The sequence below is a fragment of the Pristiophorus japonicus genome, chromosome 14 (assembly GCF_044704955.1).
Source record: "Pristiophorus japonicus isolate sPriJap1 chromosome 14, sPriJap1.hap1, whole genome shotgun sequence".
In the NCBI taxonomy this organism is placed as follows: Eukaryota; Metazoa; Chordata; class Chondrichthyes; family Pristiophoridae; genus Pristiophorus; species Pristiophorus japonicus.
In genome coordinates this window covers 116657590-116681277 of record NC_091990.1, presented here as the reverse complement: position 1 = coordinate 116681277, position 23688 = coordinate 116657590, and the positions used below count along the sequence as shown (strand labels likewise).

Sequence of the window (23688 nt, the reverse complement as noted above, 5' to 3'; positions counted from 1 at the left end):
CATCCGTGGAATAAATGTGTTATCAAAGCATCGAAAGTATGCAACTGACATCCATGTGGAAAAAAAACTATGGTGCCTGTGAGTTGTGGATAATTCACATGCATAAAAGAACTTTCAGAATATACTGTCACCAGAACAGTAGCTTACATTTCTTCAAAAATGGTCTAAATTTTCCCTCACAAATGATTATTAAGTATGCCTTTTCTGTTTAAAGCAGGTACACTGAGAATCCTGCTTTACCATTCACATGTACAATTCAAAATAAGTTTGTAAAAGACAAAACCACAATCAATAAAACAGAAAAAAAAACTAGTACCAAATGTTAACTGATATATGTGGAAAATGAACAGCAATCATTCCTTCATCTTGGACCTGATCTTTTTGTTGCTTTCACCTAGTGAAATTACGACACTAGTGATACAGCCTTGGCAGTTAAAGAAGCTTCTATATGGTATGATGAGGCAGCTCTACTACAAAAGCCCGACTGTGATACACTCTATAGAATCATAGAAATTTACGGCCGGCCAGCCGGAAAAGAGCTATCCAGCTGAATCCCACTTTCCAGCTCTTGGTCCGTAGCTCTGTAGGTTATGACACTCCAAGTGCATATCTAAGTACTTTTTAAATGTGGTGAGGGTTTCGGCCTCTACCACCCTTTCAGGCAGTGAGTTCCAGACCTCCACCATCCTCTGGGTGAAAAAAGTTCTCAACTCCCCTTAAATCCTGCTACCAATCACTTTAAATGTATGCCCCCTGGTCGTTGAGCTCTCTGCTGAGGGACATAGGTCCTGCCTATCCATTCTATCTAGGACTCTCATAATTTTATACACCTCAATTAGGTTTCCCCTTAGCCTCCTCTGAAAAGCATATGCATCTATCAGAAGTGCACATACCATATCGACTTCAGATGATACATTCTAGTAACATTCAGAGATAATGGCCCAGATTTTGCGGTGGCAGTGATGGTGAAATTGTCAACATTTGTCGTCATTACCCCTCTGAAACTGACAGCAACTTTACGATTTAGCACATGCCCAGATAAACGTGGAAGTTGCGGTCAGTCATTCCCTGCTCTGCCACAGGTTGCGCTGTGGAACTCCCTGGAGCCGGAAATCAATTCGAACTTCTTGCTGATTCCCACCTACCGCCCTCCCTTAGTTGACGAATCAGTACTCCTCCATGTTAAACACCACTTGGAAGATGCACTGAGGGTAGCAAGGGCACAGAATGTACTCTGGGTGGGGGACTTCAATGTCCATCACCAAGAATGGCTTGGTTGCACCACTACTGACCGAGCTGGCCAAGTCCTGAACGACATAGCTGCCAGACTGGGCCTCCGGCAGGTGATGAGCGAACCAACACGATGGAAAAACCTATTTGACCTCAGCCTCACTAATCTACCTGTCCATGACAGCATGGGTAGCAGCGAGCAACTCACAATCATTGTGGAGACGAAGTTCCGTCGTCACACTTAGAACATCCTCCATCATGTTGTGTGGCACTACCACCGTGCTAAATGGGATAGATTCAGAACAGATCTAGCAGCTCAAAACTAGGCATCCCATGAGGCGCTGTGGGCCATCTACAGCAGCAGAATCTACAACCTCATGGCCTGGCATATCTCTTACTTTACCATTACCATCAAGCCAGGGGACCAACCCTGGTTCAATGAGGAATGTAGAATGTAGAAGAGAATGCCAGGAGCAGCACTAGGCAACCTAAAAAAAAATAAGGTACCAACCTGGGGCAGCTACAACAATGCATTCTAAAAAGCGGAAGCAGTAAGCTGTAGACAGGGCTAAGTGATCAACAGACCAGATCAAAGCTCTACAGTCCTGCCACATCCAGTCGTGTATGGTGGTGGACCATTCAACAATTATATGAATATCCCCATCCTCAATGATGGCAGAGCCCAGCATGTGAGTGCAAAAGACAAGTTGAAGCGTTTGCAACCATCTTCAGCCAGAAGTGCTGAGTAAATGATCCATATCTGCCTCCTCCTGAGGTCCCTACCATCACAGAAGCCAGTCTTCAGCCAATTTGATTCACTCCACGTGATATCAAGAAAGGGCTGAGAACACCGGATACAGCAAAGGCTATGGGCCCCGACAACATCCCGGCTGTCGTGCTGAAGACTTGTGCTCCAGAACTAGCCCCATCTCTAGCCAAGCTGTTCCAGTACAGCTACAACACTGGCATCTATCCGACAATGTGGAAAACTGCCCAGGTATGTCCTGTCCACAAAAAGCAGGACAAATCAAATCCAGCCAATTACCGCCCCAGCAATCTACTCTCAATAGAAACATAGACATAGAAACATAGAAAATAGGTGCAGGAGTAGGCCATTCGGCCCTTCGAGCCTGCACTGCCATTCAATGAGTTCATGGCTGAACATGCAACTTCAGTGCCCCATTCCTGCTTTCTCGCCATACCCCTTGATCCCCCCTAGTAGTAAGGACTACATCTAACTCCTTTTTGAATATATTTAGTGAATTGGCCTCAACAACTTTCTGTGGTAGAGAATTCCACAGGTTCACCACTCTCTGGGTGAAGAAGTTTCTCCTCATCTTGGTCCTAAATGGCTTACCCCTTATCCTAAGACTGTGACCCCTGGTTCTGGACTTCCCCAACATTGGGAACATTCTTCCTGCATCTAACCTGTCTAAACACGTCAGAATTGTAAAAGTTTCTATGAGATCTCCTCTCATTCTTCTGAACTCCAGTGAATACAAGCCCAGTTGATCCAGTCTTTCTTGATATGTCAGTCCCGCCATCCCGGTAATCAGTCTGATGAACCTTCGCTGCACTCTCTCAATAGCAAGAATGTCCTTTCTCAAGTTAGGAGACCAAAACTGTACACAATACTCCAGGTGTGGCCTCACCAAGGCCCTGTACAACTGTAGTAACACCTCCCTGACCCTGTACTCAAATCCCCTCGCTATGAAGGCCAATATGCCATTTGCTTTCTTAACCGCCTGCTGTACCTGCATGCCAACCTTCAATGACTGATGTACCATGACACTCAGGTCTCGTTGCACCTCCCCTTTTCCTAATCTGTCACCATTCAGATAATAGTCTGTCTCTCTGTTTTTACCACCAATAATCAGCAAAGTAATGGAAGGTGTCGTCAGTGCTATCAAGCGACACTTGCTCACCAATTATCTGCTCACCGATGCCCAGTTTGGGTTCCGCCAGGACCACTTGGCTCCAGACCTCATTACAGCCTCATTACAACATGGACAAAAGAACTGAATTCCAGAGGTGAGATGAGAGTGACTGCCCTTGACATCAAGGCAGCATTTGACCGAGTGTGGTATCAAGGAGCCTTAGTAAAACTGAAGTCAATGGGAATCAGGGGGAAAACTCTCCATTGGATGGAGTAATACCTAGCACAAATGAAGATGGTTGTGGTGGTTGGAGATCAAGCATCACAGCCCCAGAACATCGCTGCAGGAGTTCCTCAGGGTAGTGCCCTAGGCCCAACTACTTCATCAATGACCTTCCCTCCATCATGTTCATAAGTGGGGATGTTCGCTGATGACTGCACAGTGTTCAGTACCAATCGCAACTCCTCGGATAATGAAGTAAGACCTGGACGACATTCAGGCTTGGGCTGATAAGTGGCAAGGAACATTCGCACCACACAAGTGCCAGGCAATGATCATTTCCAACAAGCGAGAGTCCAACCACCTCCCCTTGACATTCAATGGCATTACCATCACCGAATCCCCCACCATCAACATCCTGGGGGTCACCATTAAACAGAAACTTAACTGGAACAGCCACATAAATACTGTGGCAACAAGATCAAGTCAGAGGCTGGGTATTCTGTGGCGAGTGTCTCACCTCCTGACTCCATTTCACCATCTACAAGGCACGTCAGGAGGTGATGGAATACGCTCCACTTGCCTGGATGAGTGCAGCTCCAACAACACTCAAGTAGCTGGACACCATCCAAGACAAAGCAGCCTGCTTGATTGGCACCCCATCCACCACCTTAAACATTCACTCCTGATACCACCCACGCACCGTGGTTGCAGTGTGCACCATCTACAAGATGCATTGCAGCAACTCACCAAGGCTTCTTCGGCAGCACCTCCCAAACCTGCAACCTCTACCACCTAGAGGGACAAGATCAGCAGGCAAATGGAACACCATCACCTCCAAGTTCCTTTTCAAGTCACACACCATCCTCACTTGGAAGTATATCACCGTTCCTTCATCATCGCTGGGTCAAAATCCTGGAACTCCCTCCCTAACAACGCTGTGGAAGTACCTTCATCACACGGACTGCAGTGGTTTAAGAAGGCTGCTCACCACCACATCAAAAGCAATTAGGGATGGGCAATAAATGCTGGCCTTGCCAGCGATGCCTACATCCCATGAACAAATTTTAAAAAAATCACATTTCCTGCCTAAAACTTCCCCGATTATAATAATACATTAGATGTAAAATAAACTAGTTTTCTGATTTACAATTGGCCTTATCTCACAGTTTATTGGTTTGCCTTCCAGAAGATAGGTGGAACGCACTTGGGGGCATGCGTGAGATTACAGTATCCAGAATGAAGGAGTTCATTGTTGCGACTCCCATGTCCCACTATCATCTGGCTAGATATTGGGTAGTAAGGCAAATGCCAGATTGTGGGGAACACAGGGTCTGCTTATGGAAGAAACCGTTGATGCTGAACTGAAGAGATTATCTAGTCATAGAATCTTAGAATGTGATAAGGATATAGAAATAGAATCAGGTCATTCGGCCCATTAAGCCTGCTCCACCATTTAGCGTAGACTGAAATTTCTAACAGTTCCTGTGCCAAAATGAAACACGTATTTCACACAGGCAAGGTCTTATGTCTGCATGCACATTGTCAACTTTTCCCATTCTAAATTTGTGTCCAAATTTATAATGGGAACTACCTTTGAAAATTTGTCATGTAGTAATTGCACTCTCCTACCAGCAGAAGTGCTGCAGCACCATCACTGGCAAGTGAGTGTAATTACAGCATGACAAGTTTACACACATAGTTTACATCATAAATGTGGACGTAGGAATTTAGAATGTAAATATAAACATATGGACAAAATGTATGACTTCAAAATGGAGACGGAATTATCCCTACTCTCTAACTCTACTACACCTGAAGACTACAATTGGTCTTGGTCTTTACTCCCTGTGTGCAACACCATCGCACAATGACTAGCAATATATTGATTTTGCACAAGGGATACATAAAAGGCATGCTTAAAGATTGGATTCTCTATTCTTTAAATAAAGATTTACTGAGTACAATACTGTTAGTGGGGAATTATCATGTTTTTCTTTCATTGTGCCAAGGTCGTTTACTTCCACCTTTGCAAAATTACTCACTCCTGCCTCTAATCTCCGCCCTCTGAAACCCTAGTTCATTACTTTCTGACTTTCAGACTTCATCTTTGTAATGTTCTCTTAGCCAGCCTCTGTGCCTCAATGCTCCATAAGCTTTAACTTAATCAAAATGCCGCAGTCCACGTTCTCACCAATATAAAGTCCCGCACTTCTATCATCCCCCAGCTCTCCAAATTTCACTAGCTCCTCGAACTTCAGTAAACTGATTGCAAAATGTTCATCTTTGTTTTCAAATCCCTCCATGGTCTCCCTCTGCCCAATCTTAGAAATCTCCTCCTGCCTTGGAAAGCAACTATATTAAACAATATAGAAAAGGCTATCTTTTCTCCTCTAACACTAAGCTACTCAAGGGAGGGGGCGGTTCTGGACTTGGTTTTGGGGAATGAAGAGGGGCAGGTGGAAAAAGGGGCATCAGTGGGAGAACATTTTGGTGCTAGTGATCATAATTTAATAAGATTTAGGGTAGTTATGAACAAGGACAAAAGGGGACCAGGAATAAAAATTCTCAATTGGGGTAAAGCTAATTTTGCTGAGCTGAGATGGAATTTGGCCAAAGTGGACTGGAAATGGCTACTTGATGGTAAGTCAGTGTCAGAGCGGTGGGAGGCATTTAAGGAGGAGATCCTGAGGGTATGGATCAAGTATGTTCCCTTAAAAAAAAGGATGGGGCTAACAAATCTAGAGCATCCTGGATGTCAAGGGACATACAGGGTAAGATAAAGAAAAAAAGGGAAGCTTATGACAGACACCGAGAACTCAACACTGCAGAAACTCTAGAGGAGTATAAGAAGTGCAGGAGTGCAATTAAAAAAGATAACAGGAAAGCAAAGAGAGAGCTTGAAAGAATGTTGGCAAATAAAATCAGGGAAAACCCAAAGATATTTTATAAATACATTTAGAGCATGAAGATAACTAGAGAAAGAGTGGGGCCTATTAGAGACCATAAATGAAATCTGTGTGTGGAGGCGGAAGACATGGGTAGGATACTTAATGAATACTTTGCATTCGTTTTCATAAAAGAGAGGGGCGATGCAGACTTTGAAATGAGGGAGGAGGAGTGTAAAATATTAGATGAGATAAACATAGTGAGAGAGGAAGTATTAAGGGGCTTAACAGCTTTAAAAGTGAATAAATCCCCAGGCCCGGATGAAATGTATCCCAGGCCGTTAAGAGAAGCAAAAGAGGAAATAGTAGAGGCTCTGACACTCATTTTCCAATCCTCTCTGGCTTCGGGTGTGGGTCCAGAGGACTGGATGACTGCTAATGTTGTACCTTTGTTTAAAAAGGGAGACAGGGACAGACCAAGTAATTGCAGGCCAGTCAGCCTAACCTCGGTGGTGGGAAAATTATTGGAAAAATCCTGAGGGACAGGATAATTCTTCATTTGGAAAGACATGGATTAATCAAGGACAGTCAACATGGATTTGTCAAGGGAAGGTCGTGTCTGACTAACTTGATTGAATTTTTCGAGGAGGTAACCAGGAGGTTCGATGAGAGCAGTGCATATGATGTAGTGTAAATGGATTTTAGCAAAGCTTTTGATAAGGTCCCACATGGCAGTCTGGTCATGAAAGTAATAGCCCATGGGATCCAGGGCAAAGTGGTAAGTTGGATCCAAGTTGGAGGCAGGAAGCAAAGGGTAATGGTTAATGGGTATTTTTGTGACTGCAAGGCTATATTCAGTAGGGTTCCACAGGTCTCAGTCTTTTTGTGATATATATCAATTACTTGGACTTAAATGTTGGGGGTATGATTAAGAAGTTTGCTGATGACACAAAAATAGGCTGTGTGGTTGATAATGAAGAAGAAAGCTGCAGACTGCAGGAAGATATCAACGTACTGGTCAGGTGGGCAGAACAGTAGAAAATGGAATTCAATCCGGATAAGTGTGAGGTAATGCATTTGGAGAGGTCAAACAAGACAAGGGAATACACATTAAATGGTGCGACACTGAAAAGTGTAGAGGAACAAAAGGACCTTGGCGTGCAGGTCCACAGATTCCTAAAGGTAGCAGGCCAGGTAGATAAAGTGATTAAGAATGCATATGTAATACTTGCCTTTATTAGTTGAGGCATGGATTACAAGAGCAAGGAGGTTCTGCTTGAATTGTATAAAACACTGGTTAGGACGCAGCTGGAGTACTGTATGCAGTTCTGGTCACCACATTACAGGAAAGATGTGATTGCACTGGAAAGGGTGCAAAGGAGATTTAAAAGAATGTTGCCTGGACTGGAGAATTTTGGCTATGAGGAAAGATTGGAAATGCTGGGTCTGTTTTCTTTGGAACAGGGGAGGCTAAAGGGAGATCTGATTGAAAATTATGAGGGGCCCGGATAGCGTGGATAGCAAGGACCTGTTTCAATTGGCAGAGGGGTCAACAACCAGGGGGCATAGATTTAAAGTAATTCGGGGTAGGTTTAGAGGAGATATGAGGGGAAATTTCTTTACTCAGAGGGTGGTGGGGGTCTGGAACGCATTGCCTGAAAGAGTGATAGAGGCAGAAACCCTCACCACATTTAAAAGATACTTGAATGTGCATTTAGTGCAGTAACCTACAGGGCTACAGAGCTAGAGCTGGAAAGTGGGATTAGGCTGGATAGCTCTAGGTCAGCTGGTGTGGACACGTTGGGCCGAAATGGCCTCCTTCCATGCTGTAAATGTCTATGATTCTACTCCTTGTCCATCACTCACTCTACTTTATCATTGGTGCTGCTCATTCAAGCATTACACACTTGCCATCAGGAGCTCCTTGCCTTGCCACTTCCCTCCCTATTTAAAAAATAACCTCCTCATAACAATTCTCTTTGACTTTGCCTTTGGTCTCCCCTCCTAACCTTCTTCATTTTTTCCTCTTCCATTTAGTGATCACTGTTTTGCCTTCCTTATGGAAAGTACTCTTTCTGCAAGTGAAAAGTGCTATACAATTTGATAACACCCAACATTGAGTCCAGTAAACTATGAGCTATCAATCCTCTGATGATTTTGCTTACCAAGATATTGAGTGAATTTTACAATAATTTTAATTATGCCTGCACAGCAATAAAAGTCAAGTCAGAACATGAATTCCACTTCACTTTTATCGGAATGCAAACATAGGTGGTACTGTGATCTCTTAGGCTACATCAGACACCAGTAGCTGTATATAAAAGAAAGATAGAATGTTGTGACAAAAAGATATGTCTGTTTATTTAGAACTATCATTCTCCAAAAATCCACTAATTCCAGTTCACCCAAAATAACAAGGGTGCAATCACTCCACCGATGCCGGCCGCACCTTCAGCTGTGTCGGCCCTAAGCTCTGGATTTCTCTCCCTAAACCTCCCTACCTCTCTCTCCTCCTTTAAGACGCTCCTTAAAGCCTACCTCTTTGACTAAGCTTTTGGTCACTTGTCCTAATATCTCCTTCTGTGACTCAATGTCAAATTTTATTTGATAACCTGTGAAGTACCTTGGGACATTTTTCTACTTTAAAAGCACTATATAAATGCAAGTAGTTGTTGCGTTATAAGATGTAACAAGATAGAGGACATGATTGCCAGATTGACCCAAATTATGGGCTCAATATTTCCCAATTATCTGCAGCATTTTTTTTGGCGTGCAACTTTTTTTTTGAGTAAATAAAAATCTCCAAGTTTCCCCAAAGTTTCTGTGCCAGCGTAATTCAGTTAGGTCCGATTTTTTTAGGTTACAATTTTTTTGGGTCATGGGGGCGTAACCTAATGTCTGCGTCAGTTTTTCACATTTTAGCAAGTTCGGCCAACTTACATTTTTCCTAGGACGGCGTATGTGACAACTCCCAAAAAACCTTCTGGGCACTTAAGAAAAAGCAGCGCACATTACAAAATTGGCGCAGAAAGATGCCATTGTTTTTAGCCGAAGTTTTGGAGGGAGTGAAGAAGGTAGAGAATATTCATCATAAATGTTAATTTTTTCAAAGTCAAAAGGGAGAAATTGGAAGTGTAATGCAATTCTTGAATTTTTTATGTTTTTCAAAGTACCACCTCACCACCGAACATCTCCTCACCGGGCTCGAGAGTCGGAGCGCTGGCCGGCAGAATCGCCCCCTCGCCTGGACACAGGAGCTTGTCTGAGGGAGCGATTCTGCCGGCCAACGCTCCGACCTTTGAGCCTGGTGAGGAGAGGTCGGTGGTGGAGTGGTACTTTGAAAAAAATCTAAAATTCAAGAATTGCATTGGACTTTGTTGTCCCAAATATCTTCATTGAATGCCTAGTCTCCCTTTCTAAGCAAGCCTATTGTGCATGCGCAGACCAAGTGTGGTCCATACTAGGGCGTGCACCTTGGAGAGAGAGAGGAAAGAAGAGGTGTGAGTGCTTTGCCTTGCTGTTTTGAGCTTGTTGCAAAGCTACAATTTAATTATGGGGACAATATTGACAATGCCATGATGGTGCTGCGGAGAAGTCTGATTAGGCAGCATCACCTGAGGAACCTCAGAGCACATAGGATGATGGGCATTGTATCATGGCAGTTAATACGAGACTCCCTGCGAGCACCCACGATGCGTTCATCCTACGCGAGAGCGCTATATCTGCCATGTTTTAGCAACAGCCAGAAGGGCAGAGCTGGCTGCTGGGGGACAAAGGGTACTGCCTCGCCACCTGGGTCATGACGCCCCTACGCGTAACCCGAACGGAAACTGACCCAAAAATCAACATGTTGCACATTGCGACACGCAGCATAATAGAGAGGACCGCTGGCATCTTGACGCAGCGTTTCCGATGCTTGGACCATTCCGGAGGCTACTTGCAATACTCTCCTGAGATTGTCGGTTAGTTCACTGTTGTCCGCTGCATGCTGCACAACTTAGCCATCATGAGGCGGCAGCAGCAGCTGGTAGTAGAAGACCCAACTGAGGTGAGAGTGGCTGATGATGAGGAGGAAGATGCAGATGACGAGGAGGACGACGAAGAAGCCATGCAACTACCTGAACCCGGAGCACGACAGCGGAGGAGGGCAGGCCGTCGTGCCCCTTTAACGATTGCTCGAGCCTTGCGCCAGCAACTCATCCATGAACACTTTACTGCCTGAAAGCTCAGCGGCAACTATTCCAAATGGACCATGTTTACTGTTTGCACCTGTTCCGTAATGTTGTGTTGTGTTAATGGAACAAATAATGGAAATGATTCTTCTTTAGTTCAAAAAGTTGTGTTAATAATGGAACAAACAATGGAAATGATTCATTTATAATTTAAAATATATTTTATTCAAAATGTTAACACTTCTTTGTATTTAACTTTAATAAAAATATTCTTGTATAAAACTTTAAACTATTCAGTTAAGATCACTTTCAAACTTTAAGATCAATCACAAACTTTTAAATGTGTAAAGTTACATCACTTACAAAAACATTTTAATTTGAGAACACTTACAACAGGTACAATAATAACTACAACAACAGCAGCAAAGAAAGGCTGCATCTATCTCTCCTCCACCTTATTCTAAGACCGCCTGCTGCGTTTGGTCTTGGTGACTCCACCCCTGCCTGCTGGCGGTGGCGCAGCGTTTCTCGGGTTGGTACCAAGCTTATTCTTTCGAGCATCTCGGGTAATGTGCACTTCCTGCTGGGGGGCCTGGGCAGGTGATAATGTGGAAGGCCCAGCTTGGGCCTCTTCAGAGGTTGGTCTGGGGATTGGAGTGGGTGTGGCAGTTAATTCTGTCAATGGCTGTGGGGTCTGGGCGTGTTCCCTTATTGCAGCAGCTACCTCCGACATTCCCTCCCTAATGTTCACTGACAGTGTATCAGTTACCTGCGACATTCCATCCCTCATGTACACAGACAGTGTTCCCGTTTCTTGTGAGAGTGTTACTTCTCCCGACAGTCCTGATACCACATCACCTACCCCACCAATGGTGTCCAGGAGTGATCGCATAAGGTCAATGCTCTCCCCACTCATTGCCATCATCTGAACCACATCTGTTACATTCTGCATCTCAGGAGAGTGCTGTCGAGCTCATCTTCCTCTCCTCACCCTGGAACCAGCAGCCTCGGACAGTGTGAAACCATGAAATGTGCCAACACTCAGGAAAGGGGCTGACAACTCAATGAGCAGCACCAGCACCTCCTCCAGAGTGAGTATAACAGTGGGGGCTTCATCATCCTCCCCCTCCCTCTCACCCTCATGCTCTTGGTCTGAAAGGTCGGATTGGAAGATGTTCTCCTCTTCAGGCTCGTCCGGGTCATCAGCTTCAGCCTCGTGAGAGTTGGCCTCAAGTTCTCCAAACTATAACAGAACAGACAAATGTTTGGCAGCAGAGGAGGGGGCAGGGTGGCATGAGTAGGCTCACACAGCGCAGGCAGCAGGCTCATTTGAAGGACCACGATGAATGATAGCACATTGCATCAACCGAAGCATAGCTGACACAGAAATTACCATGAACCGAAGCATGGCTAGCCCGTGCAGTACTTAACATTTAGCAAAGCCAGACTGTGGAATTTGCAGGACTTACCCTCTCCCTCGAGTGTGGGCCCAGCTTGTGCAGTGGTGGTTGCTTTTCTCCAAGCAGGACCCATCGAAGCAGCGACCCTCTCTTCCACGGGTGCCAGTAGGTGCAGATTTGCCGGGCCTCCTCCTGTTCGAGATCTCTCTCTTTTGTTGTGTGCCATCTTCCTCTGCAAAGATGAAAATATAACTTTTTAGAGAGGGTGTTTTTCTGCTGGGTGGGATATACAGATGGTCACATTTACAATTGCAATTCCAGTGAATAATTGAAAATATTACTTACACTAACTGCTTGCCCAAGGTCCTTCCACTTATTTTTGCACCGGTCTCCAGACCTCAGGGTGGTCACCACTGCACAGTAATCTTATGAAAGTTGGTTCCAGCATTTCTTCATTTCTTTTTGGTGAAACTTTTATTTGATCTCTTCCGGTGTCCAGCTCGTGCCATCTGGCCTCAATTACAGTAACCAGTGCCTCCACTTCCTCTTGAGAAATTCTTGGTTCTTGAGCCGCATTGCATTTGCAGCTCCAATTTTTTCTCCTCAGAATTAAAGTTCTCACACACTATTCAGAATTATAGTTCTCACACACAACTGGCTCTTTAAAAATGGCTGAATGCAGACCGGGAGATGTTCTGGGCATGTGCACCCATATACCAGTCACAAATTATTTTTTTTCCGCATGCGCAGAAGGGGGGATGCATCGTTTTTTCGGTGCAGACATTAGGCTCCATGCCCCAAAGCTAAAGGACAGGCTGCGCGGCGCCAATTTCAAAAGTTAGATCGGGGAAACCTAAAAGTATTTTTTTTTAAGAGTAGTCGGGCCCCCCAAAAATGGGCGGAACTCTTCAAATATGCAAAAAAACGGCATTGGGGAAAATTGAGCCCAATAGGTGGAAATTTTATTTAAACCTCTACTGACAGTGAGCTACTAAAAATGTAGTATTTCACTTACCAACGAGGAGAAGAGTTCCAACTGCTAGTCCTCCTCCTAAAAAATAAATTAAAATTATGAATACATTTTCAATTTGCTCTCGATGATACAAAAGGTTTTAAAATGGAGAATAGAGTTTGGTTCACAAGGAGCAAGTTTAACATACAAGGTCACAAGTTATGATGAGAAAAATTACACAGTGGTAGGTTTCTTCTGTGGATAAAATCACACGCTAAGGAAATCCCCAATAAAGGGCATGGGTGGAAAGTCACAAGGAACGTTACTAAAATCGTTACTATCTTTAAAAAGTTGATGGTAGATCAAAAGGATGGCAAAAGAAAAAATATGGCCAGATTATGAAATGGGATGGGCATGATAGCATAGTGGTTATATTACTGGATTAGTAATGCAGATCTGGAGACATGCAGTTCAAATCCCACCACGGCAGCTAATTAAACAAATCTGGATTAAAAAGCTAATGTCAGTAATGGTGACCATGAAGCTATCGGATTATCGTAAAAACCCTTTTGGTTCACTAATGTCCTTTAGGAAAGGAAATCTGCCGTCCATGTGCGACTCTAGGTCCACAGCAATGTGGTTGATTCTTAACTGCCCTCTGAAAGCCACTCAGTTGTATCAATCCACTAAAAAGAAGTAAACTAAGCAGCATTGTGGGAGCATCTTCACTGCGCAGACTGCAGCAGTTCAAGAAGATAGCTCACTATCTTCTCAAAGGCAATTAGGGATGGGCAACATCCCATCCGTCCATGGACGAATACAAAAAAACCATGCAAAGACTAGAAAATGCTCTGGTTGCCCATTGATAAAGCAAAGGAGGGAGAGTGGGGGGAATAGAGAGAAAGAGAGAGATCATAAGAATCTTCCTGGTCACTGGCGTGAGTGAATCTGCCAAATTTACATTTTGTATTGCCACTAGTCCCTGTGCCTTGGGAGGACTAGCACAGCACTTAAGAACATATAATAGCAGATTACTGTGCATAGACCTTGATGATCTCTGTGCATATCCCCAAACATGTATACTGAAAGTGTGTGTCAGATGCAATTCAATAACAATTTGTATTTATTTATCACCTTTAACATAGTAAAATGTCCCAAGGCTCTTCACAGGAGTGTTGTAATACAAAGATTTGACACCGAGCCACATAAGAAGAAAGGACAGCATGTCCAAAAGTTTGGTCAAAGAGGTAGGTTTTAAGGAGTGCCTTTAAGGAGGAAAGAGAGGTAGAGAGGCAGAGATGTTTAGGGAGGGAGTTCCAGAGTTTAGGGCCTCGGCAACTGAAGGCACAGCCACGAATGGTTGAGCGATTATAATCAGGGATGCTCCAGAGGGCAGAATTTGAGGAGCGCAGATAGCTTGGGGGGTTATGAGGCTGAAGGAGATTACAGAGATAGGGAGGGGCGAGGCCAGGGAGAGATTTGTAAACAAGGATGAGAATTTTGAAATTGAGGCGTTGCTTAACTGGGAGCCAATGTAAGTCAGCAAGCAGAGGGGTGATGGGTGAATGGGACTGGGTGCGATTTAGAACATGGGCAGCCGAGTTTTGGATGGCCTCAAGTTTACATAGGGTAGAATGTGGGTGGCCAGTCGGGAGTGCGTTGGAGTCGTCAAGTGTAGAGGTAACAAAGGCATGGATAAGGATTTCAGCAGCAGATGAGCTGAGGCAAGGGCGAAGACGGACAATGTTACTGAGGTGGAAATAGGCCGTTTTAGTTATGCCGCGGCTATGTGGTCAGAAGCTCATTTCAGGGTCAAATATGACACCAAGGTTGCGAACAGTCTGGTTCAGCCTCAGACAGATGCTAGAGAGAGGGATGGAGTCGGTGACTAGGAAACGGAGTTTGTGGCAGGGACCAAATATTTAACTGGAGAAAATTTCTGCTCATCAGACAAGCAGTCTGATAATTTAGAGACAGTGGAGGGGTCGAGAAAAGTGGTGGTGAGGTAAACATAGAAAATAGGTGCAGGAGCAGGCCATTCGGCCCTTTGAGCTTGCACCACCATTCTATATGATCATGGCTGATCATGCAACTTCAGTACCCCACTCCTGCTTTCTCTCCATACCCCCTGATCCCCTTAGCCGTAAGGGCCACATTTAACTCCCTCTTGAATATATTCAACGAGCTGGGTGTTGTCAGCGTACATGTGGAAACTGATGCAATTCCAACGATGATCACTGATCTTGAAGTTATTTGTTAGCCTAGACATTATACCCAAAATCTAGGAACAATGAAAATATTCTAAGCGGATTTATAACTGTCCATCTGTACAAACGGAGGTTCCTGTACTTGCTTCAAATGAGTCCCCCTACAAATAAGTTCCATCTCTGCAATTATACATGATTGAGCTACTTGAAGACACAAATATAATACTTCTTTCAGCAATGAGTCATACAGTTAATATGAATTTTTAGCTCCACAACTCAAGAAACAGACACCAAAGAATAAAATACTTCAAGTTAATCATTAGCTGTTAGGTAAAAATAAAACCCACACTTATTGCTTCAATTCCTGATTTCATAGGATAAAAGTTTTGTAATAATTGATGAACAACGTAATTAAATCCAAGGCATGTCATGGATGGGCTTACAATACTGTGCCATTTATTGCAATGCCAACAAAAGGAAACTTTATAAATGTACAACTTAGCGACATAAAGAAATTATTCTTAATCATTGTGCTGCAATTCCAGTATATCAAAATACTGGCACAATGGTAAAAAGAACATATTACAAGCCCCAGTCCCACAGAGCATCTATTTTGCTGCTGTACTGAATAGATGTTGGTCCTAGCTCAGTGATAGCACTCTTGCCTGAGTCAGAAGATTGTCGGTTCAAGTCTCACTCCAGAGACTTGAGCACGTAATCCAGGCTGACACTTCAGTGTTGCACGGCGGGAGGTGCCGTCTTTTGGATGAGGTGGACGCAAAAGATCTCACTCACTATTGCGAAAAAGAGCAGGGGAGCTCACCCTGGTGCCCTGGTCAACATTCATCCCTCAACCAACACCTGAAAAAGCAGATTATCTGGTCATTATCTCATTGCTGTTTGTGGGACCTTGCTGGGCACAAATTGGCTGTCATGTTTCCTACATAGTACTTAATTGACTGTAAAGTGCTTTGAGACATCCCGTGGTTGTGAAAGGCGCTATATAAATGCATGTCTCTTTCTTGTCTTTTGAATCAGTACCTTCGAGGGAGGATATTTAACATGATGCATGTTTCTCACTCAGATACCGGATTCTGCATATATCCTTAAGTTACATCAGGGCAACAAATAACCTCAAGATCAATGATCTTCGTTGGAATTGCTCTCAGTATCTGGCAAATACTTTCAGTATGCATGCTTGAGGGGATGCACAGAGGTCATCAAGGTCCATGCACAGTAACATTTTCTCCAGTGCTGTGCTAGTACTCCCAAGGCACAAGGCTCGTGCAGCTGGCAGCAGTACAAAAGTAAATTTGCCAGAATCACTTAGGCCAGTGACCAGGAAGACCCAGTAAAAATGAAAATAAATATTCTGAGCCACCGGCCTTAGCAAATCCAGCGATAATTTATGCCATTGGTACCAGTTGCGTGAAATGAGATGAAAGTACTGGGAGCCAGCAGTGCTAGCATGGCACCACAGGAACAAAAAAGTAACTGAACTGACAATTCCGCAAATCAGTTTGGAGAACAAATGGTACAAACTCCACAAATCGCGATTTTGTATTGCTGGGATGGGGACGGCAATAAGAACATAAGAATTAGGAGCAGGAGTAGGCCATACAGCCCCTTGAGCCAGCTCCGCCATTCAATATCATGGCTGATCTTTGAGCTCTTTTGAGCTTCCCTGGACCTGATGGCTTACATCCTACCGTCTTAAAAGAAGTGGCTGCAGAGACAGTGGATGCATTGGTTGTAATCTACCAAAATTCCCTGAATTCTGGGGCAGTCCTAGTGGATTGGAAAACCGCAAATGTAATGACCCTATTTTAAAAAAGGAGGCAGACAAAAAGCAGGAAACTATAGACCAGTTAGCCTAACATCTGTCATTGGGAAAATGCTGGAGACCATTATTAAGGAAGCAGTAGCGGGACATTTGGAAAAGCATGATTCAATCAAGCAGAGTCAGCATGGTTTATGAAAGGGAAATCATCTTTGACAAATTTGGTGGAGTTCTTTGAGGATGTAACGAGCAGCGTGAATAAAGGGGGACCAGTGGATGTGGTGTATTTGGATTTCCAGAAGGCATTCGATAAGGTGCCGCATAAAAGATTACTGCACAAGATAAAATTTAACGGGGTTGGTGGTAATATATTAGCATGGATAGAGGATTGACACAGAGTCGGAATAAATGGGTCATTTTTCCGGTTGGCAAACGGTAACTAGTGGGGTGGTGCAGGGGTCAGTGCTGGATCCTCAACTATTTACAATCTATAGTAATGACTTGGATGAAGGGACCGAGTGTAATGTAGCAAAGATTGCTGATGATACAAAGATGGGTGGGGAAAGCAAATTATAAGGAGGACATAAAAAATCTGCAAAGGGATATAGACAGGCTAAGTGAGTGGGCAAAAATTTGGCAGATGGAGTATAATGTGGGAAAATGTGAGGTTACGCACATTGGCAGAAAAAATAGAAAAGCAAATTAAAATTTAAATAGAGAAAAATTTCAAAGTGCTGCAGTACAGAGGGTCCTGGGGATCCTGGTGCATGAAACACAAAAAATTAGTAAGCAGGTACAGCAAGTAATCAGGAAGGCAAATGGAATGAATTATTGTAAAGGGAAAAGGGTGTAAAAGCAGAGAAGTCCTGCTACAACTGTATTGGTGAGGCAACACCTGGAGTACTGCGTTCAGTTTTGGTCTCCGTATTTAAGGAAGGATATACTTGCATTGGAGGCTGTTCAGAGAAGGTTCACCAGGTTGATTCCGGAGATGAGAGGATTGACTTATGAAGATAGGTTGGGTAGGCTGGGCCTAAACTCATTGGAATTCAGAAGAATGAGGGGTGATCTTCTCGAAACATAATGAGGAGGCTCGACAAGGTGGATGCAGAGAGGATATTTCCACTCATAGGGGAAACTAAAACTAGGGGACATAGTCTCAGAATAAGGGGCCGCCCATTTAAAACTGAGATGAGGATGAATTTCTTCTCTCAGAGGGTTGTAAATCTATGAAATCCTCTGCCCTAGAGAGCTGTGGAGGCTGGATCATTTTGATATATTTAAGGCGGTGATAGACAGATTTTTGAGCGATCAGGGAATAAAGGGTCATGGGGAGCGGACAGGGAAGTGGAGCTGAGTCCATGATCAGATCAACCATAATCTTATTAAATGGCGGAGTAGGCTCGAGGGACCAGGTGGCCTACTCCTCCTATTTCTTATGTTCTTATAACTTAATTTTCCTGCCCTATCCCCATATCCCTTGATTCCCCTCGAGTCCAAAAATCTATCGATCTTAGCCTTGAATATATTCAACAATTCAGCATCTACAGCTCTTTGGGGTCGAAAATTCCAAAGATTCACGACCCTCTGAGTGAAGACATTCCTCCTCATTTCAGTTTGAAATGGCCGACCCCTTATCCTGAGATTATGACCTCTAGTTCGCGACTCTCCAGCCAGGGGAAACAACCTCTCAGCATATAACGTGTCAATCCCCCTCAAAATCTTTTATGTTTCAATGAGATCACCTCTCATTCTTTGAGAATATAAATGCAATCTACTCAATCTCTCCTCATAAGACAGCCCTCTCAACCCAGGAATCAATCTAGTGAACCTTCGATCTATCCACGATCCCCCAAAACTCTTTCCGTTCATTGGTAGATGTTAATTGGGCAGTAAAGATATTATACAAACCCTTATGCTCCCCAAATGATAATCATCTGAAACTTAGGACACCTGAAAATATTCAGAATCCAAGGCAAGTTTGAATAGTACTGGAGCATGGTAGAAGAACCTCCCCATCTCCATACTTTTAATACCTATACAGACAGAAACTTCAATGAAAAGCCTTGCAAGAATCACAATCACAAGCCACACAAACATGTTTCAACTCCTTCCAATCACAGTAATTTAATGCACCAGTGTGATCAAGGAGATGAATCACATTCTACTTCCCGTAACTTTCTCATTTCTGAACCCTAGTGAAACAGCTGATCCATTCAGTGAGCTCACCATCCTCATGATACATAGTGAATCAGTATTTAGTCATGCCCTGTTGGGCTCGGAAATCCTAAGGCTGGGTTTCCTGCGTTCAAAAGTCATAGTCAGGTCAGTCCTAAACATACTGTGCTATTTAAATGGCAACTGGAGTTGTCAGACTTCAACAGAATATGACTCCTGCATTGTACAGTCTTCATTACATGTATTAAGTATATTTTTTAAAAATGGACAGTTAATGTACCCTGTAGCCTCCAGCCCCAACCCTCCGAGATGTCTGCCTCCTCTAATTCTGCCCTCTTGAGCATCCCTGATTATAATCGCTCAACCATTGGTGGCTGTGCCTTCTGTTGCCTAGGCCCCAAGTTCTGTAACTCCCTGCTGAAATCTCTCCGCCTCTCTTTCCTCCTTCAAGACGCACCTTTAACCAAGCTATTGGTCACCTGTGCTAATTTCTACTTATACGGCTTGGTGTCAAGTTTTTAATCACATAATACTCCTGTGAAAGGCCTTGGTTCGTTTTACTATGTTAAACGCGCTATATAAACACAATTTGTTATTGTGGAGAGTTCAAGCTTCTAGCCTTTATGGGACTTGCCATGGGCCCTCTCAGAAGACATGTAGGGGTCGAAATTCAGGTCACCTATGATGTTTAGAGTGGTACTTACCTCTGGAATTCTTGGTACAATAAGTGGAGCCATTTTCAGGACTTTGAAAAATGTCAAAGTCCTACAGGAAATGGATCATAATGGGGGCGGGCCTTAGACTCAAAGCCAGGCTGACTGGCTGAAAATGGGTCGGTCGGGGCCTCTGCAGCTGTCAATCAGCGGTGATGTCACAGCGCGTGTGCGTCATCACGCTCTTGCCCCTCCGTTAATGGGGAAAGATTCTATCACTTTTTATCTTTGGCCACTGGGCCACCAGGGAGGGTTTTGGCCGGGCCAGCGGTCTGACACCCAAGAGGGGATGCCAGGCTGCCCGGCCGAACCCAGGGGCAGTATTTTGCTGGTCGATTGGCAAATCGGCCGGCAGAAATGTTTCCACTGCGGCCGCAGCAGTGGGCCCTCCCTTTAAGGGCTGCTGCGCTGCCAGGCCACACAGTGCAGAGATGGTGCATTGGCAGAAAAACCTGTCGGGGCACCACGTGGCGGGGGATCGAAAAATTTTTTTGAATATTTTTATTGAATAAAATTGGTGGTGCAACCACTCAGGCGGGATGGGATCCAGGCCGAAAAATCTCCGAATTGAATTTAGATCGGGTCGACCAGTTGACCTCAAAGCAGCGACCATTCGATTTTTAGCAACATAGAAAAATAGGTGCAGGAGTAGGCCATTCGGTCCCTCGAGCCCGCACTGCCATTCAACAAGATCATGGCTGATCATTCCTTCAGTACCCCTTTCCTGCTTTCTCTCCATACCTCTTGATCCCCTTAACCGTAAGAGCCATATCTAACTTCCTCTTGAATATATCCAGTGAACTGGCATCAACAACTCTCTGCGGCAGGGAATTCCACAGGTTAACAACTCTCTGAGTGAAGAAGTTGCTCCTCATCTCAGTCCTAAATGGCCTACCCCTTATCCTAAGACTATGTCCCCTGGTTCTGGACTTCCCCAACATTGGGAACATTCTTCCCGCATCTAACCTGTCCAGTCCCATCAGGTCAGAATCTTATATGTTTCTATGAGATCCCCTCTCATCCTTCTAAACTCCAGTGAATAAAGGCCCAGTTGAACCAGTCTCTCCACATATGACAGCCCAGCCATCCCTGGAATCAGTCTGGTGAACCTTCGCTGCACTCCCTCAATAGCAAGAATGTCCTTCCTCAGACGAGGAGACCAAAACTGAACACAATATTCCAGGTGAGGCCTCAATAAGGCCCTGCACAACTGCAGTAAGACCTCCCTGCTTCTATATTCAAATCTCCTAGCTATGAAGGCCAACCATACCATTTGCCTTCTTCACCGCCTGCTGTACCTGCGTGCCCACTTTCAGTGACTAATGAACCATGACACCCAGGTCTCATTGTACCTCCCCTTTTCCTAGTCTACCGCCATTCAGATAATATTCTGCCTTTGTGTTTTTGCCCCCAAAATGGATAACCACACATTTATCCACATTATACTGCAATTGCCATGCATTTGCCCACTCACCTAACCTGTCCAAGTCACCCTGCAGCCTCTTAGCGTCCTCCTCACAGCTCACACCGCCACCCAGTTTAGTGTCATCTGAAAACTTGGTGATATTACACTCTATTCCTTCATCCAAATCGTTAATGTATATTGTAAAGAGCTGTGGTCCCAGCACTGTGCCCTGCGGCACTCTACTAGTCACTGCCTGCCATTCTGAAAAGTACCCATTTATCCCGACTCTCTGCTTCCTGTCTGCCAAAAAGTTCCCTATCCACGTCAGTATATTACCCCCAATACCATGTGCTTTGATTTTGCACAACAATCTCTTGTGCGGGACCTTGTCAAAAGCCTTCTGAAAGCCTTAGGAATGGCCGCCGCAAACGGGCATTAACAGATCTCTTTGAGACCCTGAATTTTGGCCCTATAATGTTTATAATCCATTAATTTGCATATATTTCAAACGCAGATACTAACAGATCTTGGTTTTCTAATTTGGGATATATCCATCAATGAGCAACAGCACTAAGAAAATCCCTATCCAAATCAACAAGCCCACAAACAGGACAAACCAGCGAAAGAGAAACACAAGTGCAAGTTGCTTGAGCTACATTTCCAGAGTGGGAGTGGGTTACTTTAAAATATTAACAGTAATCATCACTGTCCTCGCTACCTACATTGGCTCCCAGTTATGCAACACCTTGATCTTAACATTTTTATCCTTGGCTTCAAATCTCTTCATGGCCTCACTCTTCCCCATCTCTGTACTCTCCTCCAACCCGCCCCCACCACCTCACCCCCAAGATGTCTGCGCTCCTCTAATTCTGACTTCTTGAGCATCTCTAATTTTAATTGTTCAACCATCGGTGGCTGTGCCTTCAGCTGCCTGCGCCCTAATCTTTGGAATTCCCTCCCTAAACCTCTCCACCTCTTTCCTCCTTTAAGACACTCCTTAAAACCTACCTCTTTGACTAAGGTTTTGGTCACCAGCCCTATTTTTTTCCTGTGTGGTTCGGTGTCAGATTTTGGTTTATAACACTCCTGCGAAGCGCCTTGGGATGTTTTACTATGTTAAAGGCGCTATATAAATGCAAGTTGTTATTGCTGAACGATGAATCATTTTAACTGAGTAATCTTAAGTAACTAAGATTACGAAAAAAATTCTGTATGTGAAATATAGATCTTGATCATTTACAGTACTTTAACCTACCAATATCAATTTAAATTATCTGTACCTTCAAGCACTATTTTTGTCACTTGTAATCTGAATATAAAGAGAGAACTTAATCAAATATAGTTCTTCAATCAGAAACTATCTTTATTATCAAAAATGTTGCGACTATAATATAAAATTGCATGAAAACATACGATTGTTTGCTAACTAAATATATGGCCTTAATGATTACAAGTTTAGCATAGAGCAATCAGATTTGTAAAGCAAAAGCAGGAATGTGTCATGACAGTTATCTGTCAACTTCACCTTTAGTCTCTACAGGTAGCTCCAGATAAATAACCAAAACAGGGTGAATGCTATAAAACAGCTCACTTCCTAGCTCTGCATACATGTCCTGTGATGCTGGACACTCAACCCCATGGCCAACATCCACCCCGTCTCCCACCTACTTCTTCTCTCCTCCCCTCACCTGCTTCTCCAGTCCCTCAGGCCTACCTCCCACCCACTGTCAGCTTCCACCCGCTGTCTCAGTGGCTGAGGCTCCCCTCGGAGCCACCTTATTTCTGCTTTGGAGTCTGGGGAGCAATCCCAGTGTCTAAGTCAGAGACACAACAATCTACTGCTCCAGACAGAGATTTGAGCTGCCTACACAGGCTTGGCCACCACTGGGACCAACCCATTAGCTGATTTCCTGGGCAAGTTCTACCACCTCAAAAGAAAACAATGAAACTTAACAAAACAGCTTTGCAATTGAGCTGGGCCCCATACCATGACAGCTGTGTTGTTGTTTTAAACTCTTGCTCCCCGATATTAGGACTGCAAACAATGTGAGATACTTTTGCTATTCAGAATTAAACAAATATTTCTCTTCACCTTTATCTAGAACTTGGAGTGAAAATTCTGATAATTTTGATGATTGCTAGCTTTACTAATTTAAAATGGATGCACAGCATTAAACACAATAAAATTCAGTACTAATTTACAGCACAGCACAGTGATACATCCCCCACCAGGATGGCCTGAGGGCGCTCCGCTTCTTCCTCGAGCAGAGGCCCAACCAGTCCCCTATCCACCACCACCCTCCTCCGCCTGGCTGAACTTTGAGCAACTTCTCTTTTAACTCCACTCACTTTCTCCAAAGTAAAGGTGCTGCTATGGGAACCCGCAGGGGTCCTAGCTATGCCTGCTTTTTCGTAGGATATGTGGAACATTCTTTGTTCCAGTCCTACTCGGGTTCCCTCCCTCACCTCCTTTACCGGTACATTGATGCCGTTTCCTACTCTCGCCCTGAACTTGAATATTTCATTCACTTTGCATCCAATTTCCACCCTTCCCTCACCTTCACATGGTCCATCTCCGACTCTTCCCTTCCTCGACTTCTCCGTCTCCATCTCTGGGGATAGGTTATTGAACAGTATCCATTATAAGCCCACTGACTCCCACAGCTA

At 44.2% G+C, this 23688-nt stretch overlaps 1 protein-coding gene across 5 annotated transcripts in view; it reads right to left on the bottom strand.

Moving 5' to 3' along the window:
* The window catches only part of elp4 (elongator acetyltransferase complex subunit 4), a 280802-nt gene that overhangs the window by 248484 nt on the left and 8630 nt on the right, over positions 1 to 23688 (bottom strand). For all 5 annotated transcript variants that reach the window (XR_011596605.1, XM_070899520.1, XM_070899522.1 and 2 more), the window contains exon 2: positions 12802 to 12837. Coding sequence is in view for 4 of the 5 variants with exons in the window: in XM_070899520.1 (XP_070755621.1) it covers positions 12802 to 12837 (36 nt within the window). In the remaining variant the exon portion in view is untranslated. The remainder of the gene's footprint in view (positions 1 to 12801; positions 12838 to 23688) is intronic.